Raw genomic sequence first — 16,187 nt, forward strand, 5'->3', positions numbered from 1 at the left:
CGCGCTGATTTGTGTTTCTATTACCAGTTTTTGTTTTAATGGAGATACAAATCCCTGATATGCTGAGCCGAGTTAAACCGAGTCAAGCCAAGTCAGCATGCGTGTGAGGAAAATACCTTTAGAAACCTTGTTAACGCCCTGACCTCCTCTTTTCACAGACGTGCAGTTTGACCATCATGGACGACATCCAGAACCCCACCATCGAAGGATCGGAGTCCTTTGTGGTGTTTCTCAGTTCTCCTCAGGGCGCCGTCCTCCAAGAGCCCTACGAAGCCAATGTGGTCATCACTGACACGTTCCAGGACAGTAAGTAGACAAATGTTAATTTCATTTTTTCAGCTGAGGCTTCTCCATCATCTGCTGTCTCACTGCCGTCGTCTCCTCTCTCAGTTCCCAGCATGCAGTTTGAGAAGAGCACCTACACTGTGAAGGAGAAAGACAGCGTCCTGCACATCCCCATCATCCGCACAGGCGACCTATCCTTCAAGTCCTCGGTGCGTTGTTTCACTCGCACCATGTCGGCCATGGTGATGGACGACTTCGAGGAAAGGAGGAACGCCGACGAGTCACGCATCACTTTCCTCAAAGGAGAGAAGGTAGAATTTAGTTCAAAGTGTTCATCTAAAGTAGATCAAGTCTCTTTGTGCGTTTGTTTGTTTTTCAGTTATCTGCCCATTAAAAATGTTTATTTGTGTTGGTTTCCAGGTGAAAAACTGCAGCGTTCACATCAACGATGACTCAGTCTTTGAGCCCGAAGAGGAGTTCCAGGTGCATCTTGGGACGCCGCTGGGTGACCATTGGAGCGGCGCCATGGTGGGGGCTAGCGACATCGTCACCATCACCATCACCAACGATGAAGATGGTAAGCAGCTGCTCAGTCGCCTCATAAGTCACATATACATCAAAGTCACTCACCTTTCGGCGAAATTCAGCATTTTGAAACCAAAACAGTTGGCGTACGTGAATCGTGTAAATCCCATGAGAAATTATTTCTTTTTGCTGGAGGGGCGGGGTATGGAGCCCTGAATTTGATAAAAACATGCACTCTACAAGTGCGAGACCATGGAAATATTAGCTTGAAGGGCCTCGCGTCACCAGTTTCTTCTCTGGGAAGGCAGGGGAATACTACTGATTGGTTTGTGTACAAGCAGTTCACTCTTGCAGACCAAAGCACTCGGAAGCTGAACAGAAGGCCCGGAAAGTTTTTTTTTTGTATAGCAAAGTTCAACAACAAGGTTCTTCAAAGTGCTCTACATAAAACATTGAAAGCATTGGGAAAATACATAAAAGGTCATGTATTTGGGCGGCCGGTTGGTAAGTCGTTAGAGCAGTTGCTCCATGTAAAGGGGCAGAAGGTCCTCCAGGCAGCGGCCGCGGGTTCGACTCCGACCTGCGGCCCTTTGCTGCATGTCTGCCCCTCTCTCTCTCACCCCATTTACTGTCCGTTTTAAATGATAAAGGCTTGAAAAACTGCCAAAAAAAATCATCTTAAAAAAAACAAACATATAAAAGATGATTACAGTTACAGAAGTTACAGTGCAGTTTACTGAAAAGCAGTGGCAAATAGAAAAGTCTTCAGTCTTGATTTAAAAGAACTCGGAGTTGCAGCAGACCTTTGCAGTTTGTTCCATATTTGTGGAGCATAAATACTGAACGCTTTGACACAGGCTCAACATTAGCTACAGGTAACATATGACTAGAAGAATCAAAGCTTGCTGAAAAAGGCATCCAGCCTCCGGTGGAAAATGAATTGTTTTTTTCAAAACACATTTGAAACAATTTATCTAGTTGGGTTCAAACACGCTCTTTAAGGACTACCTTTTTTTCATTCCGTGGCAGATTGCGCGATTAAAATTTGGCTGTTGTACATTTTATGAGATTTGAGATATATACTTTATTATATATTTATACTGATTGATTTTTCTTTCAAAATTCTTCAGATTGATTCTTTTAAATATGAAACATTCAAAATTTTCTAAGGGGGGGGGGGGGGGGGTTGTACCCCTCTCACCCTTTTTCACCCCTGACCCGTTTTCATGCCTGTACATGATATACATGCAGTCTAACTGACTCTAAACCACTGTGGCACCTCACTTTTACATTGGTCTTCTTTCTCCATCTCATGAAAGTCCTAAATCTCACTCTCTGTGCATTATATTAACAAGTTACTACACCCTCTCCTGTTCCTCCAGCTCCCACCATTGAGTTTGAGCAGGTGTCCTACCAGGTCAGAGAGCCTCCTGGTCCCGACGGTATCGAGGTGCTCAACATCAAGGTGCTCCGTGGGGGGGATCTGGACCGGACCTCCAAGATCCGCTGCAGCACCCGGGACGGATCGGCCCAGTCCGGAGTCGACTACAATCCCAAGAGCCGAGTGCTTAAATTCACCCCTGGTCAGTGCACTTCAAAAGACATGATTCTGTTGTATGTTTGTAACTAAACATGATTTGACCGTCTCGCCTTGCTCTCCTCTGTAGGGATGGACCACATCCTGTTCAAAGTGGAGATTTTGTCCAATGAGGACAGGGAGTGGCACGAGTCCTTCTCATTGGTACTTGGCCCTGACGACCCTGTGGAGGCGGTGCTTGGGGAGATTACCACGGCAACAGTGACCATACTAGACCAGGAGGCTTCAGGCAGCCTCATCCTCCCTGCCACGCCTATCGTAAGAACTGAACTAGTGACAAAACTAATTCAGCGATAACACGCAAACACTGAACATAACAACGTGTTTTAAGCAGCTTTTTACACGACTTTAGGGACCTGCTTGTTTGTTTGTTTTTTCAACAGAGAAAATAAACCTAAGAGGTTTTTAGTTCTTAGAGAGCCTGACTCTAGAATACAAAAATAGTATTAAAGAATAAGAAGATAAATATGAAAATATAAAGTCAAAGCTCCTCGGCTCATTGGACAGCTTGAGCCTTCAGGGAAAAGGATAGGAATAGAAAAAAACATAAAGAGAATGAGGAAAATGAAGGAATAAAAATAAATTCATATATACAGAAGATTTATATGCAATAAATGAATATATACATATGAATATATACAGAAATAAATACAATAATAATCATTTCATCATTCCTCTTAATATTTCCACATTTGTATTTACTCTTGTATCTATTCCTCTTTATATTTTCATTTTTATTTGCTTATTTACTCTTTTATTTATTCCTCTTTATATTTACACATTTTATTGACTTATTTATTCCTTTTATTTATTCCACTTGAAATTACCAAATACAATTTCTTATTTATTTACAGATTTATTCTTCTTTATTGCAATCCTATGGCTTCATAGAAAGCAGAACCATCTCCTCTGAAATGTATTCATAAGCTTAACTTAAGGAAACACGTGCAGCGCTTTACTTAAGGCTTTTCTATTTCTTATGCATTTAAACAGAAGCACTTACAATAATTCACAGTTATGTTCACATGCTGTGATATTATGTGTTTGGTGATTTCAAACCAAATGCCTTTCAGTACATCAGCAGAAACCTCATCTCAGGTTCTTGCTCCACCCACCTCTATTGTTGTAATAAAAACAATGAAATAAAGAAGAAAAACCTTCATCCTTCCTTCCTCCTCAGGTGGTCTCTCTGGCGGACTATGATCACGTCCAGGAGGTGACCAAGGAGGGCAGCAAGAAGACGCCCTCTCCGGGTTACCCTCTTGTGTGCGTCACCCCCTGTGACCCTCATTACCCCAAGTACTCTGTGATGAAGGAGCGCTGCGAGGAGGCCGGCATCAACCAGACCCAGGTTCACTTCTCCTGGGAAGTGGCGGCGCCCACCGACAACAGTGGTGCCCGGTCCCCCTTTGAGACAGTCACAGACACCACTCCATATACCAGCGTCAACCATATGGTGAGTTGGGATTTCTGTAAAAAGATAATTTGAATGTTTTGAAGTGCGGTTGTAGAGGTACTTAGTACTAAAAAATCAATATCAGTGTGTACGCTATATTTAGACAATATTCACTGCTTTGCCTTGCTGTCAGACAGCCCTTTAGGACAAGAAACTGGAGCTGTTATATTTATCTATGCTCTCGTCAAAGCCACCAGAATTTTAGAAAGCAGAACACAGAAGTTGCTTTTCCACCGCTCCCTTTGCCGGTTTTGTGACTTCCTAATCCTTTAAAAAAAACAAAGTCACATCATAACTCAAGCATACTAACAGATCGAGGCAGCATTGGACCAGCAACTCCTTTTGTTCAAAAAATGACTGTTTTTGTCACTGGAGTCTGGTTTCTTTAAAGTGCATAGATAACAGCGTCAAGATCGTTCTCTGACAGCAAGATAGACCTGTTTTAAAACATTTTAAATATAACGGCGCACATTTGAACTGATCTCAAACTGTTTTTAGGCCTCTTAAAATGTTTAAAATACGTAGCTTCTATGTTGGCCCTCCAGCCTGCTTCTTGGATAACAGACTTCATACAACCCTACTTCATTAGATTCAAACTATCCCTTTAGTTGAATGCAAAGTCAAAGGTACATAATGACCAATTCTAACTGTGTGATAAAGGCAGCAGCTAGATCGCTCAGATGGTGTAAAAACATTAAAAGTTACCTGGCATGGGCTGCTAGTGGCTGAGTGGTTAGAGCAGTCGCCCCATTTAAAGAGGCTGAAGGTCTTTGAATAAGACCCCATTTCCTGTCTGTCCTAATTAATAAAAAGGCTTGAAAAACTTTTTTTTAAATTTACTTGGCTAACGCATTAAACATCCCATTTATGGTCTCACGTGTCTCCACGCTGCTCTCTCAGGTCCTGGACAGTATTTATTTCAGCCGTCGCTTCCATGTCCGCTGCGTCGCTCAGGCCAGGGACAAGGCGGGTCACCTGGGAACGCCGCTGAGGAGCAACATCGCCACCATCGGCACAGATGGCTCCATCTGCCACACACCCGTTACCACGGGGACCGCCAGGGGCTTTCAGGCTCAGTCCTTCATCGCCACGCTCAAATACCTGGACGTCAAGCACAAGGAGCACCCCAACCGGTGAGAAACCGGTGCTTTTTTTTTTATTGGATGAACAAAACTTTACATATTGTTTGTTAACGTCTCTCTCTCTGTGTCCTTGTTTAGTATCCATATCTCAGTGCAGATCCCCCATCAGGACGGCATGCTCCCCCTGGTGTCCACCATGCCGCTGCACAACCTGCACTTCCTGCTGTCAGAGTCCATCTACAGGCAGCAGCACGTCTGCTCCAACCTGGTTACCCTCAAAGAGCTGAAAGATCTCTCCGGTCGGTCACGCAAACGTAAACTTCAGAAATTATTATTTATGTCTTTTCAGATCTGTTCCAGTTAAATCTAAACTTTGACAACATGCTTCCACAGAGGCGGGTTTCCTGGACGACGTATCCTACGACAGCATCTCTCTGGGGCCGGGCTACGACCGCCCCTACCAGTTCAACCCCAACGTCCGGGAGGCCAAGAGCATCCAGCTCTACAAGCACCTTAACCTCAAGAGCTGCATCTGGACCTTTGACGCCTACTACGACATGACGGAGCTCATTGACGTCTGCGGGGGCTCCGTCACCGCAGATTTCCAGGTACGTAAGAACAGTTGAGGGCCTCTTCTTTCTGTGGTTTTCTAGCATATCACACAGTCTTCATCGTCAGAAGTTTGGTCTTTTGTCATGAAACAGCAAAAGTTCAAATAATTCTGAGAACTTTTAGGACTTGTTGTCCATGTTTGAGTTGAGTTTGACGGTCCATTCTTGACCTTGGAAACAACATGCCACATGAAGTACTGTCAAAAGTCCCAGAACAAGTTTATGGACCTAAAGTGGAGATTGTTTTGTTGGCTGCTGTCTCCAAGGCCGAGAATGAACTGTCAAGCTTAAGCCTCACTTGTGCTTTCTGCATGGACCGTCGCAAAGACATGAAAGGCTTTGGTTCTTTTATTTTCTGTGCGTGTTCTTTTTCCTCGCAGCTGACTGATATTCTCCCAAACTGTAGGGGGCAGTGTATGAAAATCTCACGTCTACAGCATGGTTTCATAAAAGTAATCCGTTTTCTCCTTCCTCCGATTCCGCTTAGTTCGAAAATATCTGATGTGCACAGACAGGTGAAAACGCACGGCACAGAACTGGATGCATCAAGCATAAATCAAGCTTTAATCAGTTATTGAGCCCATCTGTCAGACAAGAAAAAACGAATAAACTCAGGGTATAATGAGAAAAATGTAAACATATGCAGAGAAAAAGTACATTTTCATCCGTCACCACCAAGATCAAGATAAAAAGTGGCTCCATATGACCCTCTGAGGGCTCCCGGCTCGTAGGGACCTTAAAGCATTGCTGTTCTTCTTCCAGGTTCGGGACTCGGCTCAGTCCTTCCTGACAGTTCAGGTTCCTCTCTACGTGTCCTACATCTACGTGACGGCGCCGAGAGGCTGGGCCTCTCTGGAGCATCACACTGAGATGGAGTTCTCCTTCTTCTACGACACCGTGCTCTGGAGGACAGGTCAGGACCAAAACTTACAAACTGAGTGTCTGAGTGTTTCTCTTCAGCTTATTCTAATGTAAAGTTAGTACGAGTCTCCTGTTATGCATTTCTTCTGTCTCTATACACCTTTTCAGTCTCAAGTTATTATAAGAACATTTATTGCAGCTTTTGAAAGCTACTAAAAACACCAAAGCATGAACATGAAGTGTGCTTTCTACATTTAAACTTGACTCTGCAACAAGACGTGTATCTCCATATTTATTTATGCATAATGTTGCTCGGCAGCGAGGAGATGCAGGATGAAATGATACGACTACATACAGTTGTTACGTTTTTTTTTTTACACTTTCATTTGTTGATGTAGAGGTGCACTGGGTTCATGTTTGCATCTGACACATAGCCTGAAAGGATCGGTATCATATTTTGTTGTTTTGTTCATGTGATCGTTGTTGCACTTATACCTTAACCTCGACTTGACCTCTGACCTCACCGGCTACTGGTTTCTGGGTACAGGTATCCAGACTGACAGCGTCCTCTCTGCCAGACTGCAGATCATCAGAATCTACATCAGAGAAGACGGACGACTGGTGATTGAGTTCAAAACCCACGCCAAGTTCAGAGGTCAGTTCACATCATCCACCATAGACGTCAGGGTCCAAGAGAAGTCTGTATCTTGTTGGTTGTTCTTTAAAACTTTCCTTTAGTCTTATTCAGACAACACATATACTCAGATTTTTGTTCTCAGTCGATCCACTTCAACACAGAAAAAAACAAACATCTATTGTTTTCTTCCGTGTTTCCTTCCTCCAGGTCAGTTTGTCCCTGAACACCACACTCTGCCAGGCCACAAGTCCCACCTGATGGCTCCTGACCATCTCGGAGGCATCGAGTTTGACATTCAGCTGCTGTGGAGCGCTCAGACCTTTGACTCCCCCTACCAGCTGTGGAGGGCCACCAGCTCCTACAGCAGGTCAGTGCGTTCATCCGCAGCCATGATCAGAGGGAGACATGCTGACATTTTACAGTCCAGCTGGATAATAATCATATTGGAAGTTTTATTGCAAAGCTGCTTTAAGAATTTGCTGCCTAAGGAGAATTTAGAGATATAGGGAAACTTGTGTCACCAACCATGCAGCAGATATTTAACTAAAATGGAAGGACTGTCTGTCTGTCCTTCCATTTTCTCCACAACCGTTCGTCCGGTTGACTTCACACTTGGCAGATCAAGTTCAAGTTCAAGTTTATTTATTAGTACCTGGAGGTAGATTTTGTTTGCAGTAGGGTTCATACGCATTTGGGAAAAACGAATAGAGGCCCCCAACAGTCGCTAACAGCTGAATACGTAGGGACTCTTCTCATGCTGCTGCAGAGGTTTGGTGTTATTTTGAACAGTATTAGTGGTTGAAAAAAGACGTTTTAATGCCTTCACCCTGCTGCCCCAAGCTAATCACTGTTAGCCGCAATAGGCTTTTAGCGACATCTCCGGGATTTCACTTTCACTAAGACAGTGGAAATTAAGAGGAAATGGCAAATTAAAAAGTTCTTACATATCATGTTAAAATATAAAAACTAATAGTAAAAATAGAATCAAATAAAACCAAATAAATCAGTAAAAATCATTTAGATTGTGAAAACATAATGGGTAAAAAAAAAATAGTAATACAATAAAAAAGTAAAAGGCATAAATACAGCACTGAGTATATACATAGAATATTACATTTAATTTAGCTGACGCATTTGTCCAAAGCAACTTCCAATAAGTGCATTCAACAATTACTGTACAAACTATGAGAGCTTGTATTACGTGCTACATATAAGTGCTTTTTCTTCTTCTTTTAATCCTCGTCTTAACCAAGGAGCAGTCGAAATAATTGCGTTTTAGCCTGCGGAGGAAGATGTGTAGATTTTTTGCCTTCCGAATGTCGATGGGGAGTTCCTTCCACCATTTTGGAGCTAGGACGGCAAACAGTCGTGACTTAGTCGAGCTACAAGAAGATTTGCTGATGCGGAGCGGAGAGGGCGGGCTGGGGTGAAGGGTTTAATCATGTCCTGGATGTAAGCTGGGCCTGGTCCATTAGTAGCACTATAAGCAAGTGCTAGTGTTTTGAAGCGGATGTGAGCAGCTACAGGAAGCCAGTGAAGGGAGCAGAGGAGCGGTGTAGTGTGAGAGAACTTAGGTAGGTTGAAGACCAGTCGAGCCGCTGCATTCTGTATGCCAGGAGGGAGTTACAGTAGTCAAGGCATGAGATGACAAGAGCCTGGACCAGAACCTGTGCTGCCTTCTGGGTCAGGAGAGGACGTATCCTCCTGGTGCTGTGCAACTTGTATCTGCACGATCGGGTTGTTGCAGCAATGTTGGCGGTAAGGGAGAGTTGGTCGTCAAATGTCACACCCAGGTTCCTTGCGGTGTGGGTGGGGACTACCACAGAATTAGGAAAAAAAGGGGGATAGTAAGATCTTCGGTGAGAGAGCCTTTTTCAGGAAGAAAAAGCAACTCTGTCTTGTCTAGGTTGAGTTTCAGTCGGTGTGCGGACATCCATTGAATGGAAATGTCAGTCAGACAGGCAGAAATCCATTCTGTGTGTGTCGGACTGAGAAAATTCCCCTGTGCCAAATATAGCTATGACTTACTCCTCAATAAAACTGTTTTTGTGTCTTTTTGTTCTACACATGTAGATTGTTAACCTGAGAGAGGGGAGAAGCTGAAACTCAGTGTGCGATGGATGGGAACTGTTATTTAGAATTGAACGAGTTATGCGCCTAGCTGTTTTGTGTGTAAGGTCTCCACGTTGAGCTGTGGCTCACCAATCAGCCTGCTGGACCACTTCACTATTTGGTTTAGTGAGCTTTTGTTTTTCAGAGAGAGGTTTCCAAACCAAACTCCTACTGAAAATAATCAAACCGATTCAATGAAAGCATGATAAAACAAGGTCAGGATGGATTTTTCAATGTGAAAGCGACTCATGATGTATTTCTGAGGACCAGAGGAAGTGCAGCGTCAAAAGCTCTTGTGATCTACAAGAGAGCGTGCGCCTCACTGTGCCTTGGTAACAATCCTTTTTGTTTCACTGTGAATCCTTCAACAGGAAGGATTATTCTGGAGAGTACACAGTCTTCTTGGTCCCCTGCACCGTCCAGCCCACTCAACCCTGGATCGACCCCGGTGACAAACCCCTGTCCTGCACGGCTCACGCTCCAGAGAAGTACGTCTTTCATTTTAAAGAGAGCCTGGTGGTGCATTGCGGGAACAGGGCAAAACAAAACTGAAACGTCTTGTCGACGTTGTTCTCCGACAGGTTTCTGGTGCCTATCGCCTTCCAGCAGACCAACCGGCCCGTTCCTGTGGTTTACTCCCTCAACACGGAGTTCCAGCTGTGTAACAACGAGAAGGTGTTCATGATGGACCCCGCCACCGCTGACGTCTCTATGGCTGAGATGGACTACAAAGGAGCGTTCTCCATGGGTACGTGTAGACAAACACATTATCTAACATCACTGTTGTCATACTTGTATTATATCTCATCCTGCTACAAGGAAGTTCTAACCAATGCACTGAGATAATGTTGTAATCTTCACAAAGATCAAACATTTTTGTGCTCATGTACAAATCAAATAAACCTCCTCCCTTTGCTGCCCCCTGCAGGTCAGACTCTGTACGGCAGGGTGCTGTGGAACCCTGAGCAGAACCTGAACGCAGCCTACAAACTACAGCTGGAGAAGGTGTACCTCTGCACCGGCAGGGACGGATACGTTCCCTTCTTCGACCCCACGGGGACACTGTATAATGAGGGGCCGCAGTACGGCTGCATCCAGCCCAACAAACACCTCAAACACCGCTTCCTGCTGCTGGTACAAATATATATTTTTTTTCTCCTGTTTAGTCTGGTCTGTTCCGCATATTTGAAGAGCGTTATTTAAAATGCACGAACTGTCTGCCAACCTGGGGTTAAATATCATCACCAAGATCATAATTCAAATATGAAATCAGACTGTGTTACCAATCAATTGCCCAAAAACTCAGATAAAGAAAAAACAAAAAAAGTAGAAATTCTTTGAGATAAAAGTCGAAAACTTGTGCCAAAAAAAGTTAGAGAATTTTCGGAAAAAAAAGATGTTAAACTGGGCTGGAGAACCAAACCAGTTTAAACTGGGCTGGAGGACCAAAGCAGTTTAAACTTGGCTGGAGGACCAAACCAGTTTAAACTGGGCTGGAGGAGTTCACAACGTCTTCCTGTTTCCTGTCTACATCTGCTGGGACATGTAGTAGTTACCTGGATGTAACTCCAGTTCTATGAGGATGTGCTCAACCTGAATATTTTACAGAGAAAGTAGACTGACTGGTTTGATTTTCCTTCCAGTGTCCATTTAGAAACTCTCTCATTAATTGAAACCGTGATATTTCCTCTGACAATAATCGTGATATTAGAGTCTCAGATCCTAGATGACCTTATTCTTCCTGTGATGTATACGCAGCAGGCAAACATACATACAAACAGATCTTGATGGAATTTTTACCTGCCACACCAGTCTGACCCGTCCCACCGTCATATTCAAAAGCCTGCAGGTTATGCAAACTGACTCTTTTGACCATGTAAATTCTGTCTGTGTTGTCTTTTGTTGTTGACACACCTGCATTTGCCCTGCAGCGATGTCCCTCTGACTGTAGATACACTGGTTGAACTTCAAAATTATTTCTAACTTCCAATAGATGACAATAGATGATATAATAAACAAATATATTTGTTTTTTCACCGCATCAAGACCTTTTATTGTTATCTCGCTGCATATTGTGCTGTCAAAACTTGCTTAAATTTAATAAAATCATAAGAAAATATTGTAGACATTATATAAACCGTCATAAAGATTTACACTTCGAACTAAATGACGTCTGGTCATGTCTTTGCCACGGTCACAGGAATTATTTTTCAAAATGTTGGATTTTTTCTTTGAGAGGGTTCATTTTTCTAAGGCAAGACATTGAGAGGGTTTTTTTTTTTAACCACTGACTGAAAAATTGTATGTTTATAAACGTGACTTTTAATATAGAAACCTTTAAATTAGATGTTTTATCATTTTCTCTCTTCGTCTTTCCTCTGCAGGATCGTAAACAGCCGGACGTGTGTGACAACTTCTTCCACGACGTCCCGTTCGAGGCTCACTTTGCCTCGGACATCCCAGAGCTGCAGACCATGACCGCCATGCCGGGCGTCGACGGCTTTACCATGAAGGTCGACGCTCTCTACAAGGTGTGTGGATCCACCTGCACTACAGCTGGTTCACGTGTTACAAATCTGATTTCAGTTTCATTCATTGAGAAAAACCGTCACATCCCAGATTACTTTATTAGAAAGAAGAAAATTACATTTATTGTGGTGACATATTTCATTAGCTAACGTCCTCCTTCTCTCTCTCTCTCTCTCTCTCTCTCTGTTGATTGACAGGTGGAGGCGGGGCACCAGTGGTACTTGCAGGTCATTTACGTGATCAGTCCGGAGTCCCGCTCCAGCCCCAGGATTCAGCGCTCGGTGACCTACCAGTTGAGCCGTCCTAAACGAGACCTGGTGGATCGCAGCGGGCGCCTGACGCTGGACGAGTCGCTGATCTATGACAACGAGGGCGACCAGGTGAAGAACGGCACCAACATGAAGTCCTTGCGCCTGGAGGCCGGGCCCTCCGCCTCCTTTAACGCGCACGTGGGCAGCTCTGTGGGCGGGGGCGTGGCCGCCGTCACCTTGCTGGTCCTGGTCCTGCTGGCTGCCTGCTTCCTGTTCCGCCGCTGCCGCCGGTCGGCCAAGAAGAAGAGCAAGAAGGCTCAAAAAGTGTACGAGGAGTATCCACTCAACACCAAGGTGGAGGTGTGCATGGACAAGTGCGTGGAGAAGAACTTCAGCACCAAACACTGCACCGTGAGAAACATCAACATCCTGAACCGCAACCAGGAGGCCAACGGCAAGGCCAAGGTCAAACAGGTCAACCTGGAGGTCAAACTCCACAACAACCTCAACGACGGCACTGAGGTCTGAAACACTGACGAGGAAGAGGAGGAAGTAAAATGAAAAGAGAGGTATTTTCTAAAAGAAAGTTTGTACTTAAGGAACGAGATGTTTGCTAATGTATTTTTATACCACTTTGAAAAAGGGAAGAGTGTGACGTGCAGACAGCTACGCTGTGTTTGAATCATTTCGCAATTGGGCTACCTCAGGAATCCACCAACTACTCAGCTGCGTGAAACAGCCAAAACATCCACCTGTCACCGTTGTTAATCTCATCACTGTTTTACTTGACATTTTCATCCTTTTAGCACCAAAAATGGTGACCGGTAGCTCAGATACTGGTGATTGTTTGGACAAAAAAACAAAAGCTTCTCTGCTGTATTGAGTCATTTCACTGCTACTAAATGTCACTACTGTGGAGCCGGCGTAGAAGTCCTCCTTTTTCTGCATTGATCCTTAAAGTTATCGTGCACCGTTTCTGAAGATATATTTACTGTCATTCGGCTGTACCGAATAGGTCAAAGCTTCAAACCTTCATTCACGACATTGGACCTCATGCAAGAAAGTTTTCGTATTCTGATCTTACCTTTCTCTTACTGTTTTAGTAAGGTCGACTCAGGCGAGTGTGCCGCTTCAGATTCAGCTCCTAAATGTGAAAACGACCCTCGTAAACATGATGAATGCCACCTGAGAATTGTAAATTAGCATAATTAACGCCCCAATAATACCATATAAGGCTACACATCCTGCCTCCTATGTCCTTTTGAAGTCCTGCCTTTGGTCCTTACATTACCTGCTCATTTCACCACAAAAATCTAAAGAAGGTGGAAGCTGTCTGAAGGGAGCTGCAAGTTTCTAGTAATCAAGGTAACTGACCATCGCTAATAAGCAACTGTAGTGTCTGTCGTAAATAGCACAATATAAAATGTGTTTAAAAAATACAAACGTAGGAAGAGACCAACCATCTTTTTAGTGGCTCCTGTCTGATCTGCGTGGTTATTTAAGTTTATTTCAGGGTGATGATGTCGTAAAATATAGCAGACATTCGAAGCTTCTGATGTAAAACTTTTTTTTTTTAAAGTCACTGGGTACAGCTGTATAAACTGTAAAAACGTCAACAGAACGAAGGTACTTCTACTCCGGCTGCAGCTGCGTCTGACTGAAAGTATTAAGCGCAGCAAGCGTGCTGCAGAGTGTAAATAATAACAAAAATGAATGATACCTATTCAAGTGCAATTATGCCATAACTTTTGTTGATCCTTCCCTTTCATGAGCAGGAACTTTGTTTGCATTCAAGCCTTACTAAGAGACATTTGTACTGTCACATGGAGCAGAGAATCCTTCTTGTTTCAACCCAAATTACTTTTTTTTTGTGTCCGTACTGTACTCTGATAGCTGCCAATATTAAAGTGCCATGCAGTATTTTTCCTCATGAATTTCAAGACAAATCATCCAAAGTGTTTTTTTTTTCTTTGACAAGAGTGAGAAAGTGGAAATTTTCATGTGATTGTAATAAATGACTCGCTGCCGTACAGTTGAAAATCAAAAAAAGAATAAAGGTTAGGATCCCGTCCACATGACTGAGTGCTTTCGCCTTACTACTGTTCTAATGACAATAACCACTTTTTAAAATGATGTGTTTTATAAGAGACGTGCGTGTCTGCCTGCCTTCGTCCAGCCCAAAGACACAAACTCCCTGTTTTTTTCTCATTTATGTAATATTATGTTACCCTCTTATGATGTATTATGTTATGCTCAGCTACTGATGTACCCATGATGTTGCGTTCATGTTTTTAAGTGTATGACACTGGATGGAGAGCACTGCAAAAGAAAAAAAAGAAAATGTCTCTCTGATCCCACATCCTGTCTTCTTTCAACTGTGTGCCTATCAAAACAACACGGGAACAGGAAATTATGGGAAATAACTATATTTTTGGTGCTATCATTTTGTGAAAAAATAATTACAATGCTATCAACATGATGCCTGTATTTGGTGCCTTTTTAGTAATAAATAAAAAAAATGAAAACCCACAATTGTTTTGATTCTTTTCACTTCATTTTGGGGGAAAAGTACAAATGTAAAAATGAATTCCGACCTAGATGAAAATAGACAAATCTGCTACTTTTTTTCTGCAAGCTTCTGTAAATAATATTTTCACATTTTGTACATGTAATGTAAATATCAAACGTGTGTATTTGTGGCTTTTTCTGATCCTACTCACCAAAATGGGATGTGATGTTCAGGGACAGGAATTATACCAACAACAGTTATTCCTGAAAGTGACAAAAAAGTGACAGGGGGTAAGCAATGCCAGATCCATAGCTAACATATGTACTTTAAAATTTCACATCATATTTACCCATGTTACACTCATTTCCATCTATCTTCAAACGCTTGTCCCTGCGTGAGGCGCGGTCCACCCTGGACAGGACGCCAGTCTATCACAGGGCACATAGAGACAAACAGAGACAGACAACCATTCACACTCACATTCACACCTACGGGCAATTTAGAGTCATCAGTTAAGCTAACACCTGCACGTCTTTCGACTGTCGGAGGAAGCCGGAGAACCCGGAGAAAAAACCCACGCAGACACGGGGAGAACATGCAAACTCCACACAGAAGGGCCCAGCTGGGATTCAAACCACTAACCCTGCTGCTGTGAGGAGACAGTGCTAACCACCACATCACCGTGCCGCCCACCCATAATTTGTTAATGTTAAATGTATTTTTTGTGGAGCTGAGCTAGAAACAGCTTTGCATTTGTTTTGCTGCTGCCCCTCTTCTCTTGTGTTTTGGAGAGAAACACTCTAACAATTATGCCAAAGGACATCGTCACTAATTTCAAATGTAGTAATAAATATTTAAGTTACATGTCAAATCTTACACTTGTTATTGGTAAAATTCATATCCATAAAGCAAAATTCTCTAAATTTCTTCCCTTCCATTAACGTCTTCACAGTTGAATTCAATTTGTATATGGGTACATTAACCCTTATGACCAAAAAAAGTGGACACACAAGATATTATGACTATTATTGTCATTTCTTATATTTCTAGAGAATTGGACCACAATAGTCTGTGCATTTACGCTATAAATGGGTCTATTATTGAAAAAGTGTCTGGATACAAATATCTTGGCATCTGGCTTGATGAAAAACTCTCTTTTAAATCTCATATTGATAAACTTGTTTGCAAATTACGTCAGAAAATTTGATTTTTATTTAGAAATAGAACCAGAGAGAGGGTTACTGCTTAACTCATTACTCATTTATTATTTCTTTCTATTTTATTAAAGATTATTTTATATTTGTTTTTGAGCGGCTGACAGGTTTTCTCAGGAGGGGGTCTGGAGTCTCCCTTAGAGAGAGGGTGAGAAGTTCAGCCATCCCTGAGGAACTCTGAGTAAAGCCGCTGCTCCTTTGCGTTGAAAGGAGCCAGTTGAGGTGGTTCAGGATCATCTAGTAAGGATGCCCCCTGGGAGGTGTTCCAGGCATGTCCAGCTGGGAGGAGGCCTCAGGGAAGACCCAGGACCAGGTGGAGAGAAGAGGGACATGTTTCTGAAAATAACAGGGTTTTCCTCCATTAGAGGTTCTCTCTGTAATATTCAGAAACCCCTTTTTTTCAAAAAATGGACATAAAATATAAAAAGTATAATAATTAAATATTTTTTATAAAACCAATATATTTAAATCAATCAATCAATGACCTTTATTTCAGCTCGAGAGACACTGAGGTTACC

General features: G+C 42.9%; 1 protein-coding gene across 2 annotated transcripts in view; it reads left to right on the forward strand.

The window, feature by feature from the left end:
- fras1 (Fraser extracellular matrix complex subunit 1) overlaps nt 1–14,456 on the forward strand; it is a 310,210-nt gene extending 295,754 nt beyond the window's left edge. For both annotated transcript variants that reach the window (XM_083913052.1, XM_083913053.1), the window contains exons 57-73: nt 159–306; nt 391–596; nt 706–862; nt 2,193–2,393; nt 2,478–2,665; nt 3,588–3,863; nt 4,764–4,996; nt 5,084–5,244; nt 5,339–5,553; nt 6,319–6,469; nt 6,965–7,072; nt 7,262–7,421; nt 9,538–9,654; nt 9,748–9,914; nt 10,095–10,300; nt 11,551–11,697; nt 11,893–14,456. In XM_083913052.1, the coding sequence (XP_083769178.1) occupies nt 159–306; nt 391–596; nt 706–862; nt 2,193–2,393; nt 2,478–2,665; nt 3,588–3,863; nt 4,764–4,996; nt 5,084–5,244; nt 5,339–5,553; nt 6,319–6,469; nt 6,965–7,072; nt 7,262–7,421; nt 9,538–9,654; nt 9,748–9,914; nt 10,095–10,300; nt 11,551–11,697; nt 11,893–12,474 (3,423 nt within the window). In that variant the 3' untranslated portion in view covers nt 12,475–14,456. The remainder of the gene's footprint in view (nt 1–158; nt 307–390; nt 597–705; nt 863–2,192; nt 2,394–2,477; nt 2,666–3,587; nt 3,864–4,763; nt 4,997–5,083; nt 5,245–5,338; nt 5,554–6,318; nt 6,470–6,964; nt 7,073–7,261; nt 7,422–9,537; nt 9,655–9,747; nt 9,915–10,094; nt 10,301–11,550; nt 11,698–11,892) is intronic.
- Nucleotides 14,457–16,187: the final 1,731 nt, after the last annotated feature.

Source organism: Echiichthys vipera, assembly GCF_963691815.1.
Source record: "Echiichthys vipera genome assembly, chromosome: 4".
Lineage (NCBI taxonomy): Eukaryota > Metazoa > Chordata > Actinopteri > Perciformes > Trachinidae > Echiichthys > Echiichthys vipera.